We start from the raw sequence: 27174 nt of genomic DNA, 5'->3' as shown, positions 1-27174 counted from the left end.
AAACTGAAAAGCAGGTCACCTAAGAGTATATATAATATAATCCTGCTTTAACTTTTTACCATCATTTTCTTATAAAAAATTTCAAAGATAATCAAGTGAACACTCATGCATGCACCACCTGGATTCTATCATTAATGTTTCCTTATACTTGCTTTATTACATTTCTATCCATTCTTCCATCCATTAATCTATTTTAATTTTTTAATGCATTTCAAAGCAAACGCAGGCCTAATTTTTTTAATGTATATGTGTATGGAGCTGGGCATCCTGTGTTTTTTTGTGTGTAGAATCTGGCAGCTTTCCACTGGTGCCCTGCCCAGCCCCCCTTTAGTAAGATGGTGCAGCCATCGTATGGCTGCTGGGAGGTTGGCTGCTAACAGCTCACAGTTGCCCCCCTTTTCTGGAGAGTTGCCCACTGCTGATGGAGCCACCTTGCCTATGAGATTACCTGCAGGCTTCAGCCAATAACTGAATGTATGGGAGGCAGGGTTGGTGCAAACGTCCAGTCTCTTTGCCTTAAGGAGGAACAAATCCAAGACAGGATTTATGCTCCAGAGGCGCCCCCCCTGCACCCTCCACCTGGGATCCGATCAAAGTTAGACTTGACTTGATGCCACATCCCTGCTCAGGTCCTTCCCCTTCTCCATACTGATTCACCCCATCACTTACAGGTCTCCGCTGGGAGCATACCCTCAATAAACCACAAGGACCTGAACCCCTGCCTCAAGCTCTGCTTCTAGGAAACCTGGCCTGAGATAACATGGACAGGTGTACTTGAGTAGGTACACACATCAAATATCATGTGACAGCTTATATCATACAGTCTTAGCTCTAGATGCTGAGGTTATGGGAGATACTTTAAAAATTATTTGTCTTCTCATTTATCTACAATAAGCTTGCATGATTAGTGTATCAAGATCAAGTTTTGAAAAAGGGCGTTTCTGCTCCGTGCCTTCCTCCAAGTGTACTCTTGGGGAGTGGCCTCCTTCCTGGCTATTCTTCTCTAGGTGAGTTTTTAACTCCCCTTTCCTGAGCGTGAGAAGCTCTAAGAAGCTAAGCGGTGGCCAGAAGCATCACAGGAAGGGCTTTTAGGACCAGTCAACAGCCATTCAGGAGGAGCTCCAAGCAGGCTGGGGACCCTTAGAGAAGGTCCTAGGGCTCGGGGAAATGGAAGGAATTGGCGTGTGTGTGGGGGGTGGGGGGGTGGGGGGGTGTCTCAGAGCTGACGCTAGCTCAGATGGTGCCTTTGTGCTGACTGTAAAAGGCTGCCCCTCTGAGCAGCCAGGCGAGGGGGACACGGGCTGGACCAGCCCCCTCCCACGGGAGGTACTGGAGTCGGCTTCTGCCCCTGAGAAGTGGCTGAATCACAGCCCGGAGCCCAAGAGGAAAGGCAGGATTCAAGGGCCACAGCTACCCACTGGTCCCACCTCCCCAGGGAGAGACTGGTGAGTCTGTGCTCATGGAGTGATGCTGTGACTTTTTGACTTTTTAAAATATTGTCATAGAACAAACAAGTCTGTAACCTAGTCTTCATTCATGCAGCTGAACGCATGAATTTCTGACATTCCTGTCATATTCCTAATGGTTATTTTTTTCTTGGAAGCTGAAGGGTAGTACTTGTTCCCCTCTGCATGTGTGCCCCTGACAACACACTCCTGACGTCCACTTGGGAAGCTAAACAGAATGACTGAGAACGTGGGCTCTGGAGTTGGGCTTGCTGGCTTCACCTCCCAGCTCCACTTCTTACAAGCTGTGTAACTTTGGGCAAACTATTTACCCTCTCTGAGCCTCCATTCCCAGCAGCAGTGCTAATACTACTGGACTGCTGTGGGGGATTAATGAGACGATGCTCGTAAAGCACTCAACACAGTGCCTGGCATTAGGAAGAACTCAATAAATGAAGACATTGTCATCATCATGGACCAGCCTCACTTCCCTTCTCCACCCCAAATCATATGCTAAACTCTCAGGTTGTCTGCTGCATACATCCTGGGGTGGCCTTCAGGGGTCGCCCCATAAGCAGGTGGTAATGGTACAGAGAGCAGGGTACTGTCCTCCCCCAAGCAGGATCTTGGAGGTAAGCGCTCTGCACATGGCACAGTTGGACCCACCTGTGCTGAGCCAGGGACCTCCCTGACCTGGTCCCCTTGGGGCTGGGCAGCAGCCACACATAGGCAGCAGCCAGGAAGTAACCTTGGCTGGATTCACCAAGCAGGCTGAATAGGACTCAGTCTAGTTTCTCCAGGCACAGACTCGCCTCTCAGCTTCTGCATCCACATCTGTACCTGTCTGTACATCTTTGGGCCGATTACAATCTACTTTGAAGTGAGAAGCTTGAAGGATTAGGAAGGGGCAGGCTCCCACGACACTTCCATCCTTGACAACAGCGCCAGGTTCTTCTGAGGGTCTGCCTGTTCTGGATCTCAGCTCTGCTCTCCGCTTCCTTGGGTATCAGCCACCCACGCCCCAGCCCCCATCCGTCACCCTCATTTCGTCCGTACATCCTCAGGGCCCTGGCACATGGTGGGGCTTCAGATGCACTTGACATCAGGTAAATGGAGGAATGAAGGCATAAATGATTCAACGTTGATGATGATGACGAAGATGACAGCTGTCATTTCTGAGGTTCTACCACGGGTCAGGCTTGTGCTAAGCGCTTTACTTGGAATATCTTAATTAACCCTTCCAACAGTTCTAGAAGGTGGGTGCCATGATCATCCCCATTTTACAGAGGGGGCTACCAAGGCTCAGAGAGGTCCATAGCCAGCCCAAGCGCAAACACCTAGTCTACGGCAGAGCTGGGATTTCAACCCAGATGTGTCTGACTGCAAACTCCATTCTCTGAGCCACGATGTTCTATATAGCGCCCCAAACTGCTGGCCAAAACTCTCGATGGCTCAGAGGAATGAGAATTGTATGGAGTTTCAGAAAGGATGTTATTCAGAAAGGATTGTACGGAGTTTCAGAAAGTCTTCAGGCAAGGTTGTTCTGTGGGAAGATGTAGACTGGGGAAAAGGAGGGCAGCTTAACGACAATAAAGCACTTCCCTCGGGACTGTCACTGTGCTATGCTTTATTTATTCATTACAGTCCTATTATGAGGTAGGTATCATTTCCATTTTCCAGAGGAGAAATCTGAGCTTCAGCCTGGTTAAGTGACATGTCCAGGGCCACATAGCAATTAAGCAGCAAACCCAGGATTTGAGCTGCAGCCTATTAGCTCCAGAGCCTGTAACTTACTGCTCCCCATTATAGCTAGGAATGGGAGGGAGAAGCGGGCACAGAGGGGAGGAGGCAGCCTTGACCTGAGACAGCTGCAATTGTGTAGCAACACACACACGCACACACTCCCTGTCTCCTTCCTCCAGAGCTGACAGCCTTTCTAAGAACCATGGGGCTCTACAGTCACCGATCACTCACAGTCTTCTCCATCGTACAGCTGGGGAGTTGGAGGCCTGGAGGGGGCAGGAACAGCCCAAGGCCACACAGTCGAGGACCAGGGTCCAGTCAGGGTTGTTCCCCACCAGCCCCCTTGCTGTCCCTTCTCTGATTCTGGCCCTGGAGCCTTGGGCTGCTGTTTGTGCAGCTCTGTTCCCTTCCCAGGCACAGGGAAGGGGAGGTGCCTTCTGGGTATAAATAGCAGATGGAGATGCTTCTCTCTAGCAGGAGAGTTAACCCTTGGGGCCCTGGGCACAGAGAGATGCTTCTCTCCCCAGGGAGAAGGCGCAGTGGCGGTCAGAGTTGGAATATTCCTTCGAGACCACCTAGACCTTGCTCCTCAAAGTGTGGTCTGTGAAGCAGCAGCCTTGGCATCGCCTCAGAGCATATTAGATATGCAAAGTCTCAGGCCCCACCCAGACCCACTGAGCCAGAATCTACCTGTTAGCAAGATGCCCAGGTAGTCCAGACAACCCTCTCCTTATGAAGATGGGGGAAAGTGGCTCAGAGAGGGTAGCGCTCCTACCCAAGGTCACACAGCCATTTCCCGACAGAACTATATCTAGAATCTGTGCTTCCTCCTCCCATGACTCAGAACCCTGACAGGCAGGGACACAACCTGCCATTTGTGCAGGGGTGGGGAAGGGGAGGTCAGGCAGTGGCATATTATTTCATGCCCATCCCCACCTGCTCTGGGCCCAGCCTCTCCATGCAGTCTGTGCTCATTCTACTCCTGGGGCAGACGTCACTTCCCAGCTTGAGGGTCACTGTTCTAGGCAGGTGGGCAGGGCCACGGTGCCAGGCTGACTCAGCATAGGGGTGGGTTTGGGGAGTGGACTGCGCCGGTCAAGGCCAAGCTTGGCCTATTTTCGTCTCTCTCAGAGCTTTGGAGTTTTCCTGAAACAGCTTTTCTGAAGGAGGCTGCTGGCAGCGTGGGCTGGGAGGAAGGGCCCCTTCCTCACCTTCCCCCCAACCAAGCTGGTCTCTGAGGAATGTGGAAACCACTAAAGACACCCCCTTTCCCAGTTCTATTTCCACCATCCCTGGAGAAGAGAGCAGTTGCACCACCCCCCCAACACCCACCATGCAGGGAGGGGGAGCCGGCCTGGCCCCACCCCGCACCCTCACTCGTCCCCCGCGGCTCACCAATGTTGGGGTGCTTCAGCAGGCGGCAGATGCGGGCTTCGCGCTCCAGCTTCTGATGGTCTGAAACACAGATGCCCAGGTGAGTCCCAGGTGAGGCAGAAACCTGCACCCACTCCGTCGCTCCCTCCTCACAGCCCTCAGGATCTCACCTCCCGGGGCAGCCCCTGCATCCTGGAAAAGCTTGCCTTTCGGGCAGGGCCTCCTGGTCTTCCAGGAAGGCAGCGGGATGCAGCTGCAGAGGGAGAGGCCTGGGTGCAGTATTCAGAAGTCCCCTCCCCTCTCTGGGCCTCGGTTTCCAGGGCTCTCAGACAAGGAGCATCCATGAGCCCCTTCCTGTAATAAGCCCCAGGGGCCATGCAGCCTGGAGCTGCCCCCAGGCTGGCCTTTGCTGCCCTTCCTACAGCCCTGCCCTCACGCGGCACTCCAGCCACACTAACTACTGAATTTCTCTTCTCCTGGCACATCCTGCTCAGCCCTTCCACTTCAGGCCTTCGCACACATGGTTCTCTCAGCTTGGAACACTCCCCTTCAACCTCCCATCCATCTCCTGGCCATCATTCACTCCTACCCATCCTTAGATGTTGCCCTCTCCTGGCAGCCTGCCCTGACTGCCAGCCTGGTAGGGGCCCCTCCTCTGCCATCTCAGGGCCCCTGGTCAGCACGTTGCGCACTGCCTCATGGGTATCTCTAGCCTTGAGGGCAAGGACTCAGTCTCTGTTGCACCCTGCCATCTACCCAAATGCCTGGCACAGAGTGGGTGCTCAAGAAATAACTGAATGAAAGAACAAATGATCGAATGAACGAATCTGTCTAAGGGAGTGGAATTCCCTGCAGAAGAAGAGCTGCATTAATTCACAGAGCCACCTCCCTTGCAGAGGACTCTGGGACGAGGACACAGAGAGCCCCAAAGAATCTGCAGGGTAGAACTCGTATGTGGCAGCCTCGGGGCTTCCCCGGAGCTCTCATCCCTGCTTTCCAGGACTTTCGTCCAAATCGGCTGGATCCCCCACCCACTTGGGAGAGAAGCCTTGCTCAGGACCTGCCACCTGTGGCCTCTGCATCTGAGGCAGCTGGGAGCAACCATAGCTGTGACCCCATTCAGTCTTCCAGCAACCCTGGGCTATGGCCACCACTGTCCCTATTTTATGCATTTCTTAATTCCCTTTTTGGTGCTTTTCTCACAATTCGGTGCTTAATGCCTAATTTTAAAAACAAAACAGTAAAAAAAAAAAAAAAAGCAGCCAGTATGAAACGTAGAATATTCACTATGTTTCAGGTGGTGTGCAGAGCGCTTTCATACATGTCAAGGCCTCATGACAAGCCTTTGAGGGAGGTGCTATCACTGTTCTGGCTTTACAGAGGAGGAGACAGAGTTTCAGAGAGGTTAAGCAGCTGGCCCAAAGTCGTGCCAGTGGTGGGCAGTGGAGCCCCGCTTTGTCCCCAGGCGGCCAGACTCCGGGGGTTACAGTGTTCTCCACGCCCTGAGTCACCACCACCACCTCCACCTGCCCCCAATTCCTGAGTGGGAAAATCAAGGCCCACAGGAGAGAACTCACTAGAACCCCGGTCTCTGAATGGCCCCTCCAGAGCAGGCAGGCACCAGGGAGGGCGAGGAGGATGTAGAAAGTCCCAGCCCCTGTCCCCAGGCAGCCAGCTCTCCTTCCCCCGGCCCCCTCCATGACAGCTATGCTGGTCATCCTCAACGGCTGCGCAAGCCAAGATCGATACTGAAATGTGGCTTTTCCATCAGCAAAGCAATTAAGGCCAATCCTGTTTCCGTGGGGTGTACGCTCAACTCCCCAGCTGAAGGCAGCTGCAGGTTAGGGGAAGGGAGCCCGGCTCAGGGTTGGGGGGCATCCTCCTGGGTCTCCCTCCCTCCCTGCCTCCTTCTATATCCTCCAGGGTAGGGGAAGGCTGACTCCCAGGCAAAGGAGGGGGAACCCCCCCAAGGGCTGGCGGAGGCCCTCAGTGGGCTGAGGAAGGCGGGACCCTCCCCAGGCTCCATGCCCTGTCCCCAACCCCACCCATCCCCAGCAGAGCCAGAAATCAGGCAGGTCAATGTGGGGCCTGTCAGAGGGGGCTGGGAGCCTTCTGGCCCAGGCTACACATTCATGCAGAGGGACCTAACCTAGAATTCTGGTGTTTTCCCCACGTGAGGTCACCTAGGAGCAGAGTTGCATGGACAGCATTGAAAGAAGGAAGCACTGGTCACCCAAGTTCGGATCTACACCTGGTTGCCAGACCTCATTGCTGGAAAGGTGAGGAATTAATCGTTTCTGTAAATCTCGCAATCGTCTTGTGTGAAGGACAATACATGGCATTGCAAATTTCAGTGCTAAAAGCGTTCAGTGTAAACATAGACGTTTTATACGATAATTTTTGTAACTCTGTTTGAAATGTTTCCATTTTCTAATATACAGGGAACCTCAAGAAATGTGGGGACCACATTGCTCTTGACTTCTGAGGCCTTGCTCCGTTATGTAGATGGGGAAACAGGCCCAGGGAGAAGGGAGCAGTCCCTTTATCAAAATTGCTCATCAGGTGGTCAAGTCTTCCTAGAACTCAGGGCCCTGAGGAACCACCCCGGATGCTCCCCCTGACCCCTGCCCTGACCAACAATGCTCGGCAGCCAAGGACCTCTTATTAAAATATAATTTAGCTCTGCCCGCTCCCTGGCTTCCAACTCTCCCACAGCTTCCCAACGTACTAAGATACAATCCAAACTCCTTGCCACGGGGAGCAAGACCCTGCTGGGTCCTGCTTCTTCTTGGCCTTGAAGCTCCAGCAGCATTGGCCCCCTTTCTGGCCTCAGGTGCATCAAGCCCCTTCTCACCTCAGGGCCTTTGCACTTGCTGCACCCTCTGCCTCAAACACACTTCTCCGGGGTCTTCTCATGGCTGCCTCCTTCTCCTCAAGCAGATGCCAGCACAATGTCACCTCCTCAGAGAGCTTCCCTGGCTGCCTTTACTGAGGGTCCCTCTTGCCCCATCACTTCCCCATTACCTTGTCTTATTTTCTTTATAACAGTCATTGCTACCTGAACTTACCCAGCTTATTTGTGTGTTTACTGTTCTTTTCAATTTCCCTCCCTAGAAAAGAGGTGCAGTGAGAGCAAGACCTTGTCTGTTGGTCACTTACATGTTCCTTGGGCCTAGAGTCACTCGAGCAGCTTCCCTAAGTTCCCGTAGCTAAGAAGTGACAGAGCTGGGATTTCAACCCATGTTCATAATTACTACACTATGTGCCTCCCTTCTGATAATTAGTTGATTGATAAATCAATCCTTCCATCTCAGTAGAGTCCCACAACAGTAAGAGGTCGGAGGGAAGCTAGTCTTCAGCCTTCTTCCCCGGGTACCTGGAAGACTGCCCCAGTGCCCGCTGTGATATCCTGTCAACCTTTTCCAGTCCTGGGGGCAGGCTCCAGGGTCTTGGGATTAAGGGAGCCAGCCCTGCCCAGAGCTCAGCAGACCGGGGGTGAGGTTCCTGGGGCCAGACAGTGCCAGCATGGTGCAGAGGGACAGAGCAGAGCACGGGAGAGTGAAACCAGGCAGCCTGGGGGGCTCTGCTTGCAGAGAGGGTGGGCTCCAGCAGGCAGGCGGGCAGCGGGATGCTGGCTGGAGACACTGGAACCAGGGGAGAAAAGAGATCTCTGTCCTGGAACAGGAAATGCCCCCTCCCTCTACAGGGCCTCGATCAGGCTCCTGGGAGGTGGAGAAATAATCTCGAGGACCAAGAGTGCCGGGCGGGGTGGGGAGGAAGATGAGAAAGATGGGGAAGAGGTGCCTCATTGCCTCCTCACAGGCTCCCTCATGTGGACCAGAAGCTCGGGGCAGCCTGAATGAGCCCACACCATGGGGACTGGTCGCCAGAGAGCGGAGGAAGTGACCCCCTGGCGCTGGGGTGGACAGTAGGGCCTGTGGAGGGGGGCCGTAAATGAGCCAAGCCCCTCTGGCTGCACCAGCCTCATCCACACGCCCAGTGCCCAGCATGCCCTACAATGCTAATGAATTCTCTCTCTCTTTTTTTTTTTTTTTGAGGAAGATTGGCCCTGAGCTAACATCCACGCCCATCTTCCTCTACTTTATACATGGGACGCCTGCCACAGCATGGCATGATAAGCGTAGGTCCACACCTGGGATCCGAACCAGCGAACCCCGGGCTGCCAAAGCGGAGCGTGGGAACTTAACCCCTGTACCACTGGGCCGGCCCGTAATGGATTCTTTCTGTGGGCTCTGGGAGGCTAGGCTGGGAAGCAAGCAGAGCCAGTGGGGACTTAGCATTGAGCCGTACTGCCATGCTCCCTGCTGACAGGAGTGTTTAAATGCAGGAGCTTGGGCCTCACCTGCTGAATCCCACCCTCAGGGGTGGCACTGAGCTGCATTTTTCTAAGGGTCCCTAGAGGATTTGGCAGGAATTGGGATGGGCGAAATGTTTACATTTCATTTCATGTCTTTATGGCTTTTTAGAACTGCTTATTCTATAAGCATATTATTGAAAAGACTAGTTTAACAATACATACAAAAAATATCTGCTGGGTTTGGGAACCACTCGACAGAAGAGGCTGGCCTGGGTGGGGAAGGGGAAGTCACAGCTCCCTGGGGGGCTGGACGGACACCCCGGGTGGGCACGGCCCCCCCGCCGGGAACTGCTGAAGTCACGAGGAGTGCCAGCAGGAGAAGTTTAGAGCGTGTTGCCAAATATTCAGCCTCACACCACTCCCCACCCCAGGCGCCATGAGTGGCAAAGAAACCCTAAACGAAGCTGTGCTCCTCCTCCCCCACTGCGGGGAGAGCGTGGGCGGTTGGCGGGCTTCTTTGAGAAGGTTCCCCTGAGGACCTCCTGGCCACCCTGCATACTCGCCTTGGCCTGGGCCACCTTCCTCCCAGGAGGTCAAAGGCTCAACAAATCGCCAAAGAGAGTGGGCTTGGCAGTTAATGCCTGGCACAGCCCAGAGTCTACACTGCCCAGGAATGCTTACTCATCTTCCAGAAAAGAGGCAACACCCCTTCCATTCTCTCCCATCCACATCTGTCTCTTTCTGTCAGTGTGTGTGTGTGTGTGTGTGTGCACGCGCGTGTGTGTAGATGTGGCTCTGAGAGTGTGGTGAACCAGCTCAAGATTTCCGGCATCCAGGGAGGACCTGATTCCTGACCCTCTCTCGTTTGGGGGCTATCCCACCTATCACCCCAAGTCGTAGTTCTAGTCCTGCCCCCACTGTATCTCAGGGATTGGGATATCTTCCTTGATCACTAGAGACATAAAGCACAGAGAGGGCACCAAACTGCCACTAGCCACACAGCTATGGCAAGGCCAGTCTGGCATCTGGACATGAGGCAGCAATCCTACCTGCCCTGGCTCCCCACCCCTGGCTCTGGCTCTGGACCTTCCACAGGCTTTGCCTGTCCACCCCAGCTTTCATGTTGACTGTGTGCCATCACGGGCTCTGGGCCTTCAGGAAAGCCCCCCATCCCCGGCCTCTCTCCCTGCGGGACACTGGCCTGACTACAGGGAGTCCAGTAACTAGGAGAAAGTGCTAGGCTTCAAGCCACACTGAGCCAGAGAGATGAAAGGCAGTAACATGCGGTCCAACAAGGGACCCATGGGGAGGCCTGTGGGGGACAGCAAGAACATCCTGTACCAGCCTCGGTGAACCCCATACCTGCCAGGCCCCGGCCCAGACACAGCTGAGGCTTCTGCCAGGTCAACACCTGTGCACCATACCAGCCCCTCACACCACATCTCCCAGGCTGCACAAGCCATGGGCTGCACAACCCGCACGGACACCTGCCTCACCCAGTGGAATTCCCTCCACCCCAGGGGGTCCCCAACACAGCTTAGACATGGTTCAGAGCGGCGATTGAATCTTTGAAGATAATTCTCCCCAACACTCTTGCCATGGTCACCACCATTACTGCCCTAACCACAGGCTAAGGGCAAGAAGCAAGCTCCTGGGCAGGCTTCCCAAGTTTTAATGTCCACATGAAACACCCGGGCGTCTTGTTAAAATACAGATTCTGATTCCTTAAGTCTGGAATCAAGAATTTGCATTTCTAACAACCTTCTGGTGATGCTGATGCTGTTGGTCTAGGACCACTTTCAAATTAGAATTAACCTGGGATCTTTTCTAAAACCCAAGTCATGCCCCAGACAAACTAAATCATAACTTCTGGGGTCGGGACCCAGGCGTCAGGAGTGTTTGAAACTCTCCAGGGGATTCCAGTGTGAGGACAGGTTTGGGAGGCACTGTCCTGGAGTGGTTGAAGCAGAGTGCCCTGGAGCTCACTGGGCACTGGCCGAGCCCCGCGGATGTTGGGCGCTGTCCTAGGTGCTGGGCACACGCAGGGCATGGGACCCATCCCCACCCTCTTGGAGCTTTTAGTGAAGAGAGAAAATGGATGATAAACAAGGAGTCTAGTCAGTAAATGGGATAAGTCTAGGTTGGGGAAAAGCCACAAAGAAAGTAAACAGTAATGAGAGAGATAAAATCTGGGAGACTGCCTCAAATTTGGGGGTCAGGGAAGCCCCTCAAAGGATGTGACATTGACCAAGGGGACAGACCCAGGCCTTGGTTCTAACCCAAGGGGTAGAGGGTGGAGTGAAGGCAGGGAGAGCCCCAGAGGGTGGGCCAAGCGTGGATCCACCACCTACCTCTGGCTGAAAGCTTCTTGGTGTTGATGATCTTGGCAGCATACTCCTGGCCAGCCAGCACCTTCACACACCTGCGCACCACTGAGAAGGCTCCCCTAGGAGGACAGAGAAGGCAAAGGAGGTGAGGAGGGGCCAAGGGCTGCATCCCCAGGAGACGCTGGCGTCCATGCAGCTGCACCATGCTAGCTGGGAGCCCTCCTCCAGGGCTGCTTGAGCTCATAGGGGCTGCTGTGACCCGAGCCAGAGAAGAGCAGGGCCCAAGACCCAGAGGACCACAGGTACTGGATTATTAGGAGCTTGGCCACACAAGAGATGAGATTTCCAGAGTTGTAATAAGTTAGCTCACCAAATTGAAAAACATTAGAATCATGTAGTGTTAGAATTGCAGAATTGAGGTCCCTGAAAGTTTTTAGTTGTTTATTCTTTGAGTAGATAACACATTGACATGGTTCAAAGTTCAAAAGATACAAAAGTGTGGATAGCAAAAAGACCCCCCTCCCATCCCTGTACCCCTATCTCCGAGGTCCCCTCCCTAAAGACAGCCAGTGTCACCAGAGCATCTTTCCACAGGCAGTATCCCCACACAAATGGTGCTGGACTTTGTGAGCTGTTCTGCATCCTCCTTTTTTTGGCAAATATTTTGGAGATCCTCTTTCCATGTTATAACACAAAGAGCTGCTCATTTTATGGCATTTGATCATACAGCTGTGGTCCGATAACTTACCTAGCCAGTCCCCTATCAGTGGGCAATCAGGTTAGTTCCAATCTACAGCAATTACAAACAGTGCTGCACGGACTAACCATCTACGTGTGCATGAGAATTACGTTTCCCATGCGTGCAAGTGTCTGTGGATAAACGCCTAGAGCTGGTGTATTTGGTCATAGGGTGGATGTTGTTTGCTAATTTTGATAGATGATAAGGGATTTTCCATCTTAGAGATGGTACCAACTTACTTTCCCAACAGCATGCGAGGGGACCATTTCCTCTGCCATTGTCAACACGATGTGTTACCAAACTTTCTTATCTTTGCTACTGAGATAGGTGGAACATGGCAACTCGGGATAGATTTGAGTTGTGTTTCTCACACTGAGAGGGAGACTGAGCATCTTTTCACATGTTTTAAGAGGTTCCTGGGACTTTACCCTCAAAGTATTCATGATTGGAAGAGAAGTGGGAGTGAGGGCTGTGAGTATCACTGTTTGCAAGGGACATTGATTGTTGCCATGTGGAATGTGGCCCATTTCCCGGATTATTTGATTTTTCAAGAAAAGCCGAATATCTGGATATTTATGCGAAATTTCCCAACTTTTAAATACTGGCACTTATTCCAAAAAAAGTAAACAGAGTATCGGGCCCAACAAAACTATTTTGAGAACCAGATGTGGTATCTGGGTGCCATGTTGTACCTTCTACCACAAAGGTCATCTGGTCCAACCCCTTCCTATCACAGAGGAGGCCCCTAAGGGGCTGGATGCTGACCACGGTCACTACCAGTACTGCCCTAACCATAGGCTAATGGCAAGAAGCAAGTCTGCGGGGTAGGCTTCCCTAATTTTGAGATCCATGCGAATCACTCTGGTGTCTTGTTAAGACGCAGATTCTGATTCCTTAAGGCTAGAGTGGGGCTCCAGACTTGGAGCGTTGGCGTAGCTCAGTGTAGACTGCTCAAGGTCACGTGGCTAGTTCCAGGCATTGCTGAGGCTAGAACTCAAATATTTCACTCCCAGATTTCTGGCTTCTCCCCGACCAAGTGAATCTGCCACCTCCTGGCCTGCACGTCCGGGTTCCTGACGTGGCCTCACCCCATCACACCCTCCAAACTCTGATGTCCCCTCCTAAGTGCATGGGCAGGTCCAGGCCACAAAGATGAGGCTGATGGGAGCAGGGAAGGACCTGGCAGGCAGTGAGGAAGCCTGCAGACGGGCACAGCTGCCCGCAATGCACATGCCCCTGGACATTGTCACGGGCTCCGTGTCTGGGCAATATGAAGAGAGGGGTAGGGAACTGTGTGGAAGGATGAGGAAGAAGGATCTGGGAGGGGGGCTAGAGACCAGGAAATATGACCTCTTAGGAAAGCCAGAGAAGGCCAGAATTCATGACAAATGGATGGTCTCGCAAAGCAACGGACCCTCCCTGGGCTGTGCAGCCCCTGCCTGTCCTTCCCTGGAGGAAAGCAGCGGGAGCCTGGCCACCTTCCCTAAGGAGCCTTGCCGCCAGGGGGTCCTTTGTTTGTGCCCCCAGAGCACCCTGCAGTCCCTCCCCATCGAGCCCAGGCTGTAGTTGCTTGGCCGTTTGTCTTGCCCACCCAGCAATGAGTTCCTGAGGGCCAGGACTTTATTTCTGTCCCCACACCCCCATGCCAGGTACCCAATGCCTGCTCCCCTGCGGGCCTCCATAGATGTCACCTGCAGGAACAGGAGGTGATGCCAGCAACAGTGAGAGGGACTGGAATGAGACAGGGGAGAGGATGTTCAGGGAGGGGTGTTAGGAACAGGAAGAGGCATCTGAGGAAGGGGGCGTGATGGTCTCTTGAAGCACTCCCACCCTACCCTGGCAGGGGATGGACCCCAAGACCTTCATGTCCCTGCCCTGAGGGAGGCCTCGATCCTCAAAGGCCCCAGGGGAGAGAATGTTTGAAGTGGCCGCTTCTGGGAAAGGTTCCAACAACTCCCGGGGAGAGGAGGGGCACGCAGGTCCTGAATGCAGGGGCTGCGTCTTGTCTCACTTACCAGCAGCTAGCCCCTGCTTGGTCCTGAGCTGGAGCTCAATTAATCAGAGGTGGATGGCGGGAGGGAGGGATGCAATTTCTCCACTAGAGAAACAAAATTCCATTCTGGGTAAAGACCTTAAATCAATGGTCATCAAATTGGCTGCCTTAGAATCCTCAAGATCCTTGGGGATCATTTAAAAATACATATTCCAAGGCCCCGCCCGACCTACCAAGCCAGAACCTCTGGGTATGGGCCAAGGAAATCCGTATTTTCATTTAACACACGGTCCCAGCCTGCTCAGCACTGCCCTGCCCGTGTTCCAGGGAAGTCCTGTAGAGTCCGGCCTCCTGGAAGTCAGCACTGATGAGGCCGTCCCACGGGGCTCTGTGCATCAGGCTCCACAGGCCCCGTGAGCCCGGGCTCTGCCCAGGACCCGAGGACCTAAGAGCCACGCCTGTAAACAAGAGAAGGCACACTCGCTGAACTTCCTCCTCAGAACAAAGCGCCAAGCTTTTGTGTAAATACCAGGGTCTAAGTAGGGGGCCAGGATGTGGGGGGTGCAGCCGTAGGGGTCCTGTGCTCCCCAAGGACATCCTGTGCCTCTGAGTGTGGGTATGTGCATTTTTTTCTGGGGCAAGGATGCATAGCTTTTAGCAGATGCTCAGAGAGAGGAGTTTGTACAAACCAGTTTAGAGCTGCTGATCCAGAGGCCACCAGCCTCTCACATACCCAGAAGACGTCCTCCCTTTAAAAGCACATTCCCCATTAAGCTTCTTCTTGACCCTCATTGCAACTCTGTGAAGTGGGCATTATGAGCCCCCACTGAACAGACCAGGAAACTGAGGCCTCAAGTGAGCAGGCATATTCCTGGTGAGGCCGTGAAGAAATCCAGGTCACCTGCACTTGTTCTTCTGACTCCTTCAAAGGCAGGAGAGTGTGACCCTCAAGAGCAGGGGCTCTGGGCTCACAAAGCCCTGTGGTCCGATCATGACTCGCCCCCAACTCACTGTGTGATATTGAACTTGGCACTTCACCTCTCTGTTTCCTCCTATAAAATGGCGGCAATAATAACATCTACCTTCTGGGTGTTGGGGAGATTCAGCGAGCTGACACGTGCAAACACTGGGCACAGTGCCAGGCACATAGAGCATCAAATGGGGCGAGGGCAGGGCCGGGGCCAGGGAACCCCTCTTTCCACCTATGCAGCCTCAGGTCTCCATCCACACGCAGGAGGGCTCACCCCTGCCTGCCATGGTGCTGGGATCAGGGAGATGAGGGGCAGAGGAGACGCTGCAGCAAAAATAAGAGTAGGGGCAGCGAGCCTGCAGCCCTAACTTCCTCTTTTTATCCTTTGTTTAAAAAAGCATATTTCTGCACTCTCTTCCTGCATGAGCGAGTGGCCACAGCCCAGAGCCTTGGCAAACAGAAGAGCCAGCCCACTCCTCCCACGGCCCGGAGCAGAGCAGGTGGCCGGCAGGTGGGTGGGCAGGAACTTGGAACAGGACAGGGTGGGAGAGGGGAGGAGGCCAAGGTGGGGAGGGTAGGTGGGAGGGTGTGACCAGGGGTCCCAAGGGGAAGGGAGGAGGCCTGCATGTGAGGGCCCTGTGTGACGGGGGATGTCCCCAGGCGGGTCCTGAGGGTGCCTGTGAAAGTGTTCCTGGGTGCAAAGGGGTCGAGGGGGCACGTCTGCCCAGAAGTGTGTGTCGGCAGCCCCGTCACTGTCCTAGTGTACGTGATGCCATGAGGCTCTGGCTGCCACAAAGCATACTATGTCACCCTGGATGCAGAGTGTGCTCATGTGAGTGAGAAGGTCACAGAAGGCGGGCAGGGAGGAGCGTGTGTGAGACAGACAGACACTGAAGGGACGGACTCTCAGCCCTCAGCCCTGCTGGAAGTTCTTGAGCAGGGGTCTGCCCCAACGTGGGCAGTTTCTTTATCCGCAACAGGGAGGTTGGGGCAGGGATGAGGATAAATAGCACAAAGGCCCTCCCACCTTTAATATTCTACACCGGCGCTGTCCAACAGAACTTTCCGTGATGGTGGAAATATTCTGTGTTGTCCAATGTGGCAGCCACTAGCCCCAGATGGCTAAGGAACGCTTGAAACGTGGCTGGTGTGACTGAAGAACGGGATTTCTTATTTCCTTTCATTTAAATAGCTATCTGTGGCTAGTGATCACCATATGGGACAGTGAAGTTTCACGTGAATAAGAACAGCAGCTCCTGAACCAGACCAACCAGAGTTCAAACCGTGGTGCAGTCCCTTACTAGCAGGTTAACCTCAGGCAGCCTGTTTCTTCACCTGTAAAAGGCAGATGAGAACAGTACCCACCCTGTGCACTTGTTTCAAGCCTTCAGTGTTAGATTCAAGTTAATGAGGTATGCAAAGGGTTTAGCACAGTCCCTGGAGTATAGTAAATGCTCAAGAAACAACGCCTTTTATAGGCATCATCATCTATAAACTGATGAGAACAGCTGGCATCATCAGAAACAAAATGGACCTTGTCTGGCAAGCCTGGGGAGGAAGCAAGCCAGGAGAGGTGTGGGGCCCGTGGCGAGGAGGGCAGGGGGCTGCTCCTCAGGGCAGAGCAGCTGCCCTGGGTGTGTGCAGGCATGAGCGTGAGTCCACGGCGAGGCTGTGCCCAGCGTCCCAACAGACAGATGGAGAGGGCACTGTGAGAGCGGGTCAGCGTGGCCGAGAATGTGAGAACGTGCTAATGGGCCGTGAAAAGCAAGATCCATGATGGGAAATTGCTTCCTGGCTGCCTGGCAGGCGAGGTGTCCTGGGAGTTGCTGGCTGCCAGCCCACAGGGGGCTTACCACCCTCTCTGGCCTGAGACACCCCAAAATGCTGCCATGGCAGCCAGGTGCAGCACTGAGAGTGTCACATGGGGATTGAAAAACCTGGGGACTCACCCAGCTTGGCTGCCCACTTGCTTATCCCTCTGGGCCTCAGTTTCCCCATTTGAAAGATGGAGATGAGGAGCCCCAGCCCCACTTCCTCCTGGGATGGGGAGGGGTTCCTGCTACCCTAAACTGGTTACTGCCAACTTCCTCTAGAGGAAACCTCCACCTTCACCCGGAGCCGCCCAGAGCCCAGGCAGGCCTGTGGGTCTCAGCAGACAGACACACTGTTTACGGGGCCTTCCGGAGACAGCACAGTCGCTGAACCCTCCCTCCACCTAGACACCTTGGTGGTCTCATTGTCGGGGGGCCTGATAATCTTTAGGGTCTTCCCTTCATTGGGTGTTTCCTCAAACACACCCAGGTCTCCCTCGTTCTGGAAAAATAAACAACCATCCTGCCCAAAACATTTTTAAAAATTAAAAACCAAGAACCTTTCTCTCGACCCAGCAGCCTGGGCCACTTCCTTCCTCCCTCCTTTGCTGCCAAACTTCCAGAACAAGTGTCCGACATCCACCGCCTCCTCTTCCCACCTCCCACACTCCTTGAACCCACCACAATCTGGCTCCCACCCCCGGGCTCCCTAGAAGAAAAGCTGTGCCAGGCCTGCCCACCCAATGCTCCCCAGTCCCTGCAGCCCTCATTGGGCCTGATCGCCTGCCCAGCCCCACACCAGGTGGCACTTGGCCCCACTGACACCCAGATGGAGGCCCATCCTCCCTTCGTTTCTGGGTGGGTGCACTCTCCCTGGTGTTCCCCTCGCGCTGACACTGCTTTCACTTCCTTATCTTCCCCCCAACAACTAGCAGCTCCCTGCTCTCTCTCCACCCATTCTCTTACCACTTTCCCGTACATCCTCCCTACCGGGCCATTAGCTGGAATCTCTGGGGAAGTCCTGAGTGTTCACCAACACACCTAAAATTTTAATAAAATTACTCTGTGTCTGTGCATTGCTCTGGGCAGAGGAGAAATATTTCTCATCAGCTTCACAAAGGATTCTGTGACAACGAATGGTGAAAGCCACTGACCGTCACCCAAGATTGAAATCTGCTTCTACATAGACCGTCTTCTCTTCAGGATTCTAGTCCCAAATTTTCAGCTATTCACCATCTTGCACAGATGCTATGTGACAGGCACCCTATAATCAAAGTCCAGGGTCCCCTCTAAAGTCACCCCACTCTCCATTAAGATCGCGAAGCATTCTCTCTCTCTGAGATGAGCTGGGGTGATTCAGAAAGTTCTGGCTCAAATGCAGAGCTGTTATCTGTGAGAGGATTAGCATCCAGCACCTCTTGGTGGTCAGTAGCTCACAGCCCAGCTTAGCTGATCAGATCATCAGCACAGAGCAAGGCCTGGGGGCGTAGATGGAACCCAGAGGAGGTGGGGTTAGGATGTCTGGGGGATGGGACAGAGCTGGGGTCGGCCACTGGAGTAGCTCCACCAGAGGGGCCAGCTACATGTGGGGCATGTGTGTTTGCATCGGAAGCTGGAACACGCAGTGAGATCTTACATTGAGGCCTACCCTCTCCCCATTCCACAGATGAAGAAACTGAGGCCAAGACCCTGAACCCAGGACTCCTGACTCATTGTCCATTGCTCTTTCCAATACCCCACACTCTCGGATCAGAGGGGCCCTAACTTGAGGTCCACAGATGGGCTTCAGTGCAGAGGGATCTTTGGGAAATAACACACAACATTCTGTGCATTGGAGTGAGGATGCATTTTTGTGGGGAGAGTGGCTGTGGCTCATATGAGATTCTCTGAGGGCCTCTAGATTCGCAAAACAGTTAAAAATCTGAGGTCAGATTTGTTCAGAAACAAAAGGAATATCCCGTTTCCACAACACCCACTTCTATGTACTTCAAGCAGCTCTCTTTCCCTTTTGGGGCCTCAGTTTACCCATCTCTGAAATCACCTGTTGATCAGTCTCTTTTAAGCCCTCTCTTTCTCTTTATTTATTTCTTTGTAAGCAGCAGTGCCTTTTCTTAAGAACAGACAAACAAAACACAGCTGTGCAGGTCCCCAAACGGCAAAGGGATCAGAGAAGATAGGGGCTGGGGACTCAGGACCTCCTTTGCTTGGCTTCCTCTCTCTTTTCCCCGGCTCACCACAGCAGCTCTGCCCAGAACTTCACAAACGACAGCATTTTACAGCCAGAAAATCCTAGGACCTCTTACTGAAGCCACACATCTCGCCTCCTCCCACCCCCAGCTGCAGCTGCCCAGGCCCAGACTCCAAAAGATGCTGCAGGGACACGGCATCTTCGAGCCGTCCTGCACCCCACAGGCCTGCATTACGCCAACCCAGCAGAAGTCTCACGGGGGACACAGAAGGCCTGGGAACCAGAAGATTCTGTTTGCTTCAGGGAACATTGAACCAACAGAAGTTCCAACATGTTCCTTGTTTTGGCTGTGCATGGGTTTTCTTGCACGGTTTTGGTTTGCATGGGTTACAAAAAGGAAAATAGAAAAATATTCACAGAGCTCAGAGGCAGGACCAGAGCAGGCAAAGCAGAGGAAATGCCAAGTGGCTGCTTTGTCCCCAGCCTCAGATGGCCGCCTGGCCTGCCTTTGTCCACATGCACACTCTAAAGGGTTTGAGAGGTTCGGAGAGGGGCTCGAAGGGGTAAGAGAGCCAAGCACTGGACTAGAAAGAGGCTGGAGTGCCCAATTCGCATGTGTCACTGGCTGTGTGATCTTAGGTAAGACACTGGCCCTCTCTGGGCCTTAGTTCTCCATCCATAAGACAAGGGAGAATAAGCGGAATATCACTCTGATACTCTAGTGAGACTGAAGATATTCTGGCCCCTAAACCATCTTCCACTTCATGCTTGCAGCAAAGCATCTCACTGGGCGAAGACAGGGATGTGGGGCAGGAGGGAGATGGAGGCACAGGGGTGAGACGAGGGCTGGAAATGAATGCACGTTTCTCTGCTACCAGGGCGCTCACTGTCTCCTGAGGCCGCGTCCACCTGGAGGAGCAGTTCTGACCGCTAGAAAGGTCTTCTGATGTTGAGCTGGAATCTACCTCCCTGTCACTCTGCAGACCTGGCCCTGCTCTGCCCTCCAGGGCCACGCAGGGCTGTGCGCTCTCTGCTCTGGGGCACCAGGACATCCCTGTGGAGATGAGAGGGGAGGGCACGCCCCCGAGGGTCTCTTCTTCCTGCTGAAGTCCCCCAGCTCTTCGGCCCTCTCTCACTTGGTATGGCTTCCAGAACTTCACCACCCTGCCTGGCCCCCCTTCTCTAGACAATCTACAGGTTTTTAATAATCCTTCAAGGTCCCAGGCATCTAAAAACTGGGGGCAGGCTGAGCAGGCCTAAGAAAAGTGGGACCCCCCTCAATCCCCCCAGGGCTGACATGCTCCACCAAAATACACACCTCAGAGCCTCTGCCTGTGCTGTTCCCCCTTTGAGGAACACTCTTCCACCCTCTTCCCTCTGATTAACTCTTATTTGGCCTCCAGCTTCCCAATGTCACCTCCTCAGGGGAGCCTTCCCTGATCCCTCCCTCACCCCAACTAATTGAGGTCTCTTTGCAGCTCATAGCTCCTTGTTTGTGTTCGTGGCCCCTAAAGTTGCATTTAAATAATTTCTGAAGTGATTTAATTAATGTCCGCTTCCCAGTAGACCGTGAGCCCCAAGAGGGTGGAGACTGCATAAGTCTTGCATGTGGCACCTGCTGGGCTCAGCCCAGGGCCAGGAACAGAGTACATGCTCAGGAAATACTTGTTGAGTGGATGCAAGGGTCACAGACAAGTTCCTCCTTTTACATGGCCCCAAGACACCAAGGCCTGCACTCTTCTCCAGCACAGAAAATCCCACTGGCCTTATAGCCCCACCTGATGCCTGAGTGGGCAGCCATGCCCCACGAGGACCTCGAGTGCCTGGGCTTGGCCTCAGCAGGTTGTGACATGCTCTGGGGGCTGCGCCAGGCTGGCCTGGGGTGCAGGCTTCCTGCTGTGCCAGGGAGAAGCTCAGAAGAGAATGCGACACGGGCAACATGCATGCAGGAGAGGGTGGCCTATGGCAAAGGACCTGCACGAAGAGAGGGAAGGGGAGCGAGGGAAACAGAGCCAGAGACCAGGGAGAAATAGAGAAAGGAAGAGAGGGAAGGCCGAGACAGAGAGAGATGGAGACAGAGACAGACAGACAGCAGAGCCCAGAGGCCCAGCCAGCACCATCTTGCTCTCGCTGCACTGGGAGGTAGACTTGTGCTCAATGCTCTGTTGGAGCCAGTGTGTGTGTACATCCATATGCACCTGTGTGTGTGCAGTAGCGACAGAACGCAGGCGTCGCATCCCGAGGCTCTGCCCTCACTCCACAGAGAGGCCGGGGCCCCAGACTGCAGGGGTGCCGGCAGCAGTGTCACTGTATGTTTGTGTAGGGAAGCAGGCAGGCGGGAGGAAGGCTCGGCACAGTGTCAGTGTGGCTCAGCCTGTGTGGGGGCGGCTGCGTGGGGGCGGAGGACTGCGGCATGCACCAGAACATGTGCTTGCCTGCGGCTCTGATGGCTTAGAGGGGGAGGGAGGAAAGGCTGTCCCCTCCCCTGTCCGTGCCACCCCTCCTTGAGGACCTGCACCCCAACTTCCCATCCTTGCCCTCTGGCCCCTGCACACCATGTGGTCCCCTACCCTGGCTTTGCCATGGCCTCTCCCTGTGGCCTTGGCCAAACCATTTCTCCCTGGCTGGTGGCTCACTGTCTATGCTATGAGTAGACAGGGTCGACGGTCCTTCCAGTCCTGATGTTGTGAGAGTCTGAAATTTCCCATGTGTGCCTTCCACAGAGGGAGGCTAAAGAGGGAAGCAACTCTAATGGGTCATTCGAGCCCCTGCAGAGGTATTCTGATCCCCATTTTACAGATGCAAAGTTGAGGTATACAAGAGACAATAGATTCACCCAGGGTGGCCCAGAAAATTAGAGGCAGAATCATGATTGGAAAGTAAACGACAGCTCAGAGTTCCCTCGTCCACAAGGCCACTGCCCCTCTTCCCTAGCAGGGTCCCCTAGACACAGCACCAGGCGTGGTCCCCCTCCTCCAACTTCCACCCATATGCAGGGTGCTGGAGACCACACAGGTGCAAAGGCTGTCACCAGCCCCCTGAGCCAGTCATTCCACCTCCTCAAGCCTCAGTCTGCTCATCTGTAAGATGGAGGAATAAGCCCTCTGCCTCCCTCAGAGATGAGTTAATGGATGGAGAAGCGCCTGCTGGCCCCAAAGTGCTGTGAATGTGAGAGGTTATGAGAAGCAAAGTAAAAGCACAGCCGTCGGCTCTGGGTGGTGCATCAATGTCCAACATCTCTCTCTCCAGTCTTACACCACTGATCCCCCTAACAGCTCTGCCAGGGAAGGGCGGGATTGCTAAACACATTTTGCAGATGTTAGAGCTTGCATCCAAGAAGGAACCTAAGCACCGGGGACCCTGGACCCCCCTACTGCAGGGAGCTACCTCTGGGCCCCAGTGTCCCCCACTAATCAGTCCAGCTCAAGCCCAGGCCATGATACAAATACATGGAGGTAAGAGAGGGTGGGGGGCTCCTGGGCCAGCTCTTTCCCCTGTCTCTGCCAACCTTGCTGGCCCCTGGAACCCTCCCCTAGCCCCAACACTGCCCTAGAGTCAATTTCAGATGCCTGTTTCTAGAGAGAAAGAGTGGGTTGCACTCTCTCCAGTCTCTCTCGCTCCCTCCCTCTTCCTCTCTCCAGTAAAACTCCTTTTCTGCACAGCCCAGTGATTACACAGGCTTCAGGGCAACCCTCTGCCTCTCTAACCTTTCCTGGGAGCAGGACTCAAAGCTCTGAGAGTGTCCAAGGCTGGAGGAGGTGTCCTCCTTCTCCACCTCGTGGAACCTGACCCCTTCCCCTGACCCTGGTCTGCCAGGAGCTCTGGCCCCACTGCCCAGGCCCACCCTGACCCTGGGGCTGGCGTTGCTGCATCCCACCTCCGAACAAGCTGCTCTGCCTCTGAGGTCTGGGCTTTCATTTCTCCCGTCCCCCGGTCCCCTGGGAGGAAGGAGGATTCGGGTCAAGAGAGGAGGGAGTGAGCTAGTCTCTGGGTCCCCAGAGGCAGCCCCACCTCAACCCTCTAGGGGACCTGGAATCAAGTTCCTGGCTTATCTGGAGCATATGCTGCAGTGGCTCCTTTGTCCAGCAGCATCAAGAGGCCCCCAAAGCCCTGGCCATCCAGCCGGCTGCCCACTAGGCGGGAGAGGGGCGGCACCTCTTGCATCCCTAGCTAGCTCTACCCCAGGCTCCTCGAAGGCCTGCAGTCACGAGCCAGGCTCACTGGGCAGGTCGCCCAGGGCCTGCAGGAGGTCCAAAGGCTCCTATGTCCCCTTGCAGGGCCAACTCAGCTGCTTCTGCCAGTGATCTGAAGGGAGCTCAGCTTCTCGGTGGTGACTGTGGCGTCCTAGCCAGCAGGCATGGCGGGTCACCAATGGAAGGATGGGCCCTCAGGCATCTTGGTTGACTCTCCTGACAGAAGAGGAGCTGTTGAATCCCTGACAGCCCAGGAGGGGCAAGGCTTGGTCAGCTCCTTCCTGCAGCCAGGCAAACTCCAGGCAAAAGGTAAATCTGTGGCAGCACCCAGCCCCAGCTCCAGTCTGCCCAGCCTTTGGGGGCAACAATGATCCCGCAGCCATCTCTTGTTGAAGACCCACTGTGTGCCAAGCTTGTCACCATGTGTTCACGCATACCATCTCATTTCACCCTCACAGGCCTTTTTATCTCCAGATTATAGGTGGCGGAAGAGGCGCCATAGCTGCCCAGTATCACAAAGCTATGGGTGATGAGGTCCAGAACCTGCGCCCTCTGCTGGGTGCTGCCCCTACCTGTTCCACTGGGCGCTTGGACTGTAGCTGCCATGCTGTGCTCCCCGTCCTCAGTGGTACCCTGGCCACTCAGAGGTGTGGAGCCTCATCCCCTTTTTTCCAGTCCAAGCATCCTTAACCTAAGGCCCATCCATAGCCTTCCCATGCCCTGCAAGCTCCTGACGTTACAGGCAACATTTCGTAGGTTTGTGCATTTCTCTGGGCAATGCAGACTTAGCCTTTCATCAGATTCCTGGAGGAATATGTGACCTAAAAAAGGTTAAGAGCACCAGTGGTTCTGGAGGGAAGAGGGCCAGAACTGATTAGACAAGGACTGGCCATGCCTGCCACCCCTGGTGTTCCTGCCGTGGCCACAACAGGGCTCCCTATCCCCTGAATTCTGCCCCTGCCCCGGTCCCTCCAGGCGCCCTGGCAGGCACTGTGACTGAGACGGCTCATGAAGGCTTTCTCTGCCAAGTCGCCCCCACAGCACCCGTCCTCATGATATCCATCTCTTCTTGGGGCAAAATATCACTTTTATTTTCACTTTGAGGGCCTGAGTCACATCTCAACTCCTCGGCACACACTCTGTGATGCAGTCTTCCCAGAACCCAGCCTGGGTCACATCCCGAAAGGCAGCTCCCAGCTAATCAGGGCATCCTTGGATTCCAGGGGGCACTGGAAACCAGCTGAGACGGGGGCTCTGCACAAGTTTAGCAGACAGCCCATCCTCCAGAGCAGCCCTAAACATTTTGTTCCTGCTACCCCCCCTGCCCCCAGCACAAAAACACACTCAGAAAGACAGGAAGTCTGCAGACAAGAGTGACCACATGTCTGCACATGGATGTGTGTCTGTACAAGGGAGCTGGCATGTGCCTGTAGGTGTCAGGATAGCCTGGTGTGTAAGCGTGTGTGCGTGTATGTGTGTGTGCAGGCAGCCTACTTGTACACGGCCACAGGCCCACCTCCCACGCATAGGCAGACACCAGCATGAGCTCCACATGCCTACAACACCCACACTCCCACCCGAGCCTGTGGGCCCAGGCCCCACATGCACACACGTAAACCTTCCTGTGTGCACGCCCCCTAGTCCTCACAAGGATGTGCACATCCAGACCTCACAGGGACACCACTGTGCCGAAGTCCCACGCACATATATTTGCATCCTTACACAGACATATATTTGCACACGCCCAGACCTCACACACATTTGCCTGCTGATGTGCACACAGCTCTGAACTGCCACACATGTGCACACACAGTGATGCATGTTCACACCTTCACTCCCATGCAAATCAGCCAACAGCACCCCTTATGCCACTCACACACAGGCACCCTTGCAGGGCACACTTGCATTTTCAGGACTGACACATGAAACACACGCCAGCATCTCCTCCTGGCGCACACACATGAACACTCGCATACCCTTTCAGTGCACACAGTGTACCCGAGTCAGTCCTTATACAACAATACACATTAAAATGCACACTTGTGTGTGCACAGCCAGACCTCACACCAGCACGTCCCTGCTTACAGGGCCCGTCTCCCCCGCACTCCTGCTGCTACAGCAGGGACCACCCAGGGCATTGGAGCTGCTCTGCCCACAGGGCAAACTCTGCCCCAAACTGCACCCTACCCTGGACCCATCCCAGATCCTCCGCCAACCTAGCTGGGGACATCCAGGAACGCTTCCCTGACACGCCACAGCCTACTGGGCTACCCCAAGGGGCTCCCCTCTACCCCCATCCTCCCACTCTTCTCTCCACACTAGTCATCGGAGGTAGAAAATGAGCTCTGGGGCTGGACAACTTGGCCCAGGGACCAGAGCTGGGGCACCCTCACACCACTAGCCTCTGCAACAGCAGTGTCCCCTCCAACTAGCCCGATTGCCCCTCCCCTCCTCCAAACGCCCAGGAAGCCTCCTCGGTTGGTCGCTCAGTTATTAACCCCTGCTGTACTGATGCCCTCACTTCCAGAGGAGCTGGGAGGAGGAAGGAGGGGAGGGATGTGTTTACAGGGAGAAGTCTGCCACTCTGCACAGCGACTGCAGGTGTCTGGAGTCAGGAAGGACTACCTGGGAGGTAGGGAACTCTCTGTCATCAGAGATATCCAAGTTGAGGCCAGATGGCCACCTCAAGAGAAACTCGACAGGGGAGTCCAGCCTTCGACTCAGTTGATTGGGAAGATCCCTTTTTAACCCTGAGTTTCTAAGAATCTGTGTGTGCCCAGGTGATGTGCATTTGTGTGTGTGCGCGCGCGCACTGACATGCACTGTCAACACTTCACCCCTAGACACACATGCCTGGCTGGCCTTGGCACATTGGTGCACCCGCAAACATGCCCATGCCCGGCTCTGGGCACCCTGCACATGCAAGTGCCCCCAAGCACACGCAGCCTTCCTCCCTGTGTGTGCACAGGAAGCACGGCAGGTGCACACCCTCCGCCCATGACGCTGACCCCCTGCACCCTCCAGGACTCTCTGAGGTGCAACTCACTTTCCCAGTTCCTCAAAGAGCTGGTACTCTTCCGTGAAGCGTGTGCAGGTGATGGTGGCCATCCTGGCGCTGGGAGGGCAGGCGAGGCTCGGGGCTGGAGGACCAGGACTGGGGCGCTGCTGCTCTGCTCCCGGAACTAGGGGCCACTCGCCTACCCCTGCTGCCGAGTGCGAACTGAGAACCGGCTTGACTGACGAGCCCAGGGCTTCTGAGCAGGGCACTGTGGCTGCTCACAGCCTCGCGAGCCTTCGTCAGCATCCAGGTCCCCATGGCAACCACCTCCGAAACGCCCTGTTCCCGTTGCCCCGGTAACTGCCTCCCCAACACCTGCCTGCCTTCCACTGTGAAACCTGCTCCGGGACGCCCTGGCCCTACTGCACACAATACTGCAGGCCTCTGTGGGTCCGGGGGTGGGTGGCCCCAGCTCCCCGGAGGTGATGACCCAAGGGCGGGGCTGGAGGAGGCGAAGAGAACAAACTTAGTCCACAAGTGATCTTCTCTCTTCCCACCTCCCCCATCTCCAACTGTGGGGCCCTTGTAGCAGACAGGATGGGATTAAGTGGGGCAAAAAGGCAGTTGCCATGGTAACAGTCAGTGGGTGCCACATTCCAGGATGGTCCCCAGGAAAGACAGGATGCAGTTACCCTGGCAACTTCATCTCCTCTGGGGAGACAGGTATTGCCCCGTTGCCCTGGCAACAGCTGGGTTCTAAGGTTTACAGCTATCGGTTGATAGCTAATTCATGGAGATCCCTCTCTCTGAGTAGATCACTGTACCTGTCTCTCTGCTCCCCTCTATATATTTTTTTCTTTTGCCTCTGCCTCTGTCTGTCTTATTTTGCTCTTGCCCTCTCTGCTTTTTGCCACCTTGTCCATCACACTGGCACTCCAGCTTGGGCGAGAAGTGCAGAGAAGACACCAGGATTCTGGAGGGAACAGCCCTGGCTGCCTGCTCACCCCTACCCCTCATGGCCATGACAGTTGGTCTGCTCCTGAAGCCTCTTTGCAACCTCTCCCCCACCCCAGGC

General features: G+C 54.6%; 1 protein-coding gene across 2 annotated transcripts in view; it reads right to left on the bottom strand.

Annotated features, from left to right (window-relative positions):
* CAMK2A (calcium/calmodulin dependent protein kinase II alpha) overlaps positions 1 to 26686 on the bottom strand; it is a 61948-nt gene extending 35262 nt beyond the window's left edge. The window contains exons 1-3 of one of the 2 annotated variants that reach the window (XM_008517250.2): positions 26148 to 26686; positions 11232 to 11326; positions 4584 to 4643 (exon numbers count right to left, since the gene is read on the bottom strand). In XM_008517250.2, the coding sequence (XP_008515472.1) occupies positions 4584 to 4643; positions 11232 to 11326; positions 26148 to 26209 (217 nt within the window). In that variant the 5' untranslated portion in view covers positions 26210 to 26686. The remainder of the gene's footprint in view (positions 1 to 4583; positions 4644 to 11231; positions 11327 to 26147) is intronic. The other variant, XM_008517252.2, reaches the window with a different exon arrangement.
* Positions 26687 to 27174: the final 488 nt, after the last annotated feature.

This window comes from Equus przewalskii, chromosome 13 (genome assembly GCF_037783145.1).
Source record: "Equus przewalskii isolate Varuska chromosome 13, EquPr2, whole genome shotgun sequence".
Lineage (NCBI taxonomy): Eukaryota > Metazoa > Chordata > Mammalia > Perissodactyla > Equidae > Equus > Equus przewalskii.
The sequence above is the reverse complement of the archived record's forward strand: the minus strand, read 5'-3'. Positions and strand labels throughout refer to the sequence as shown.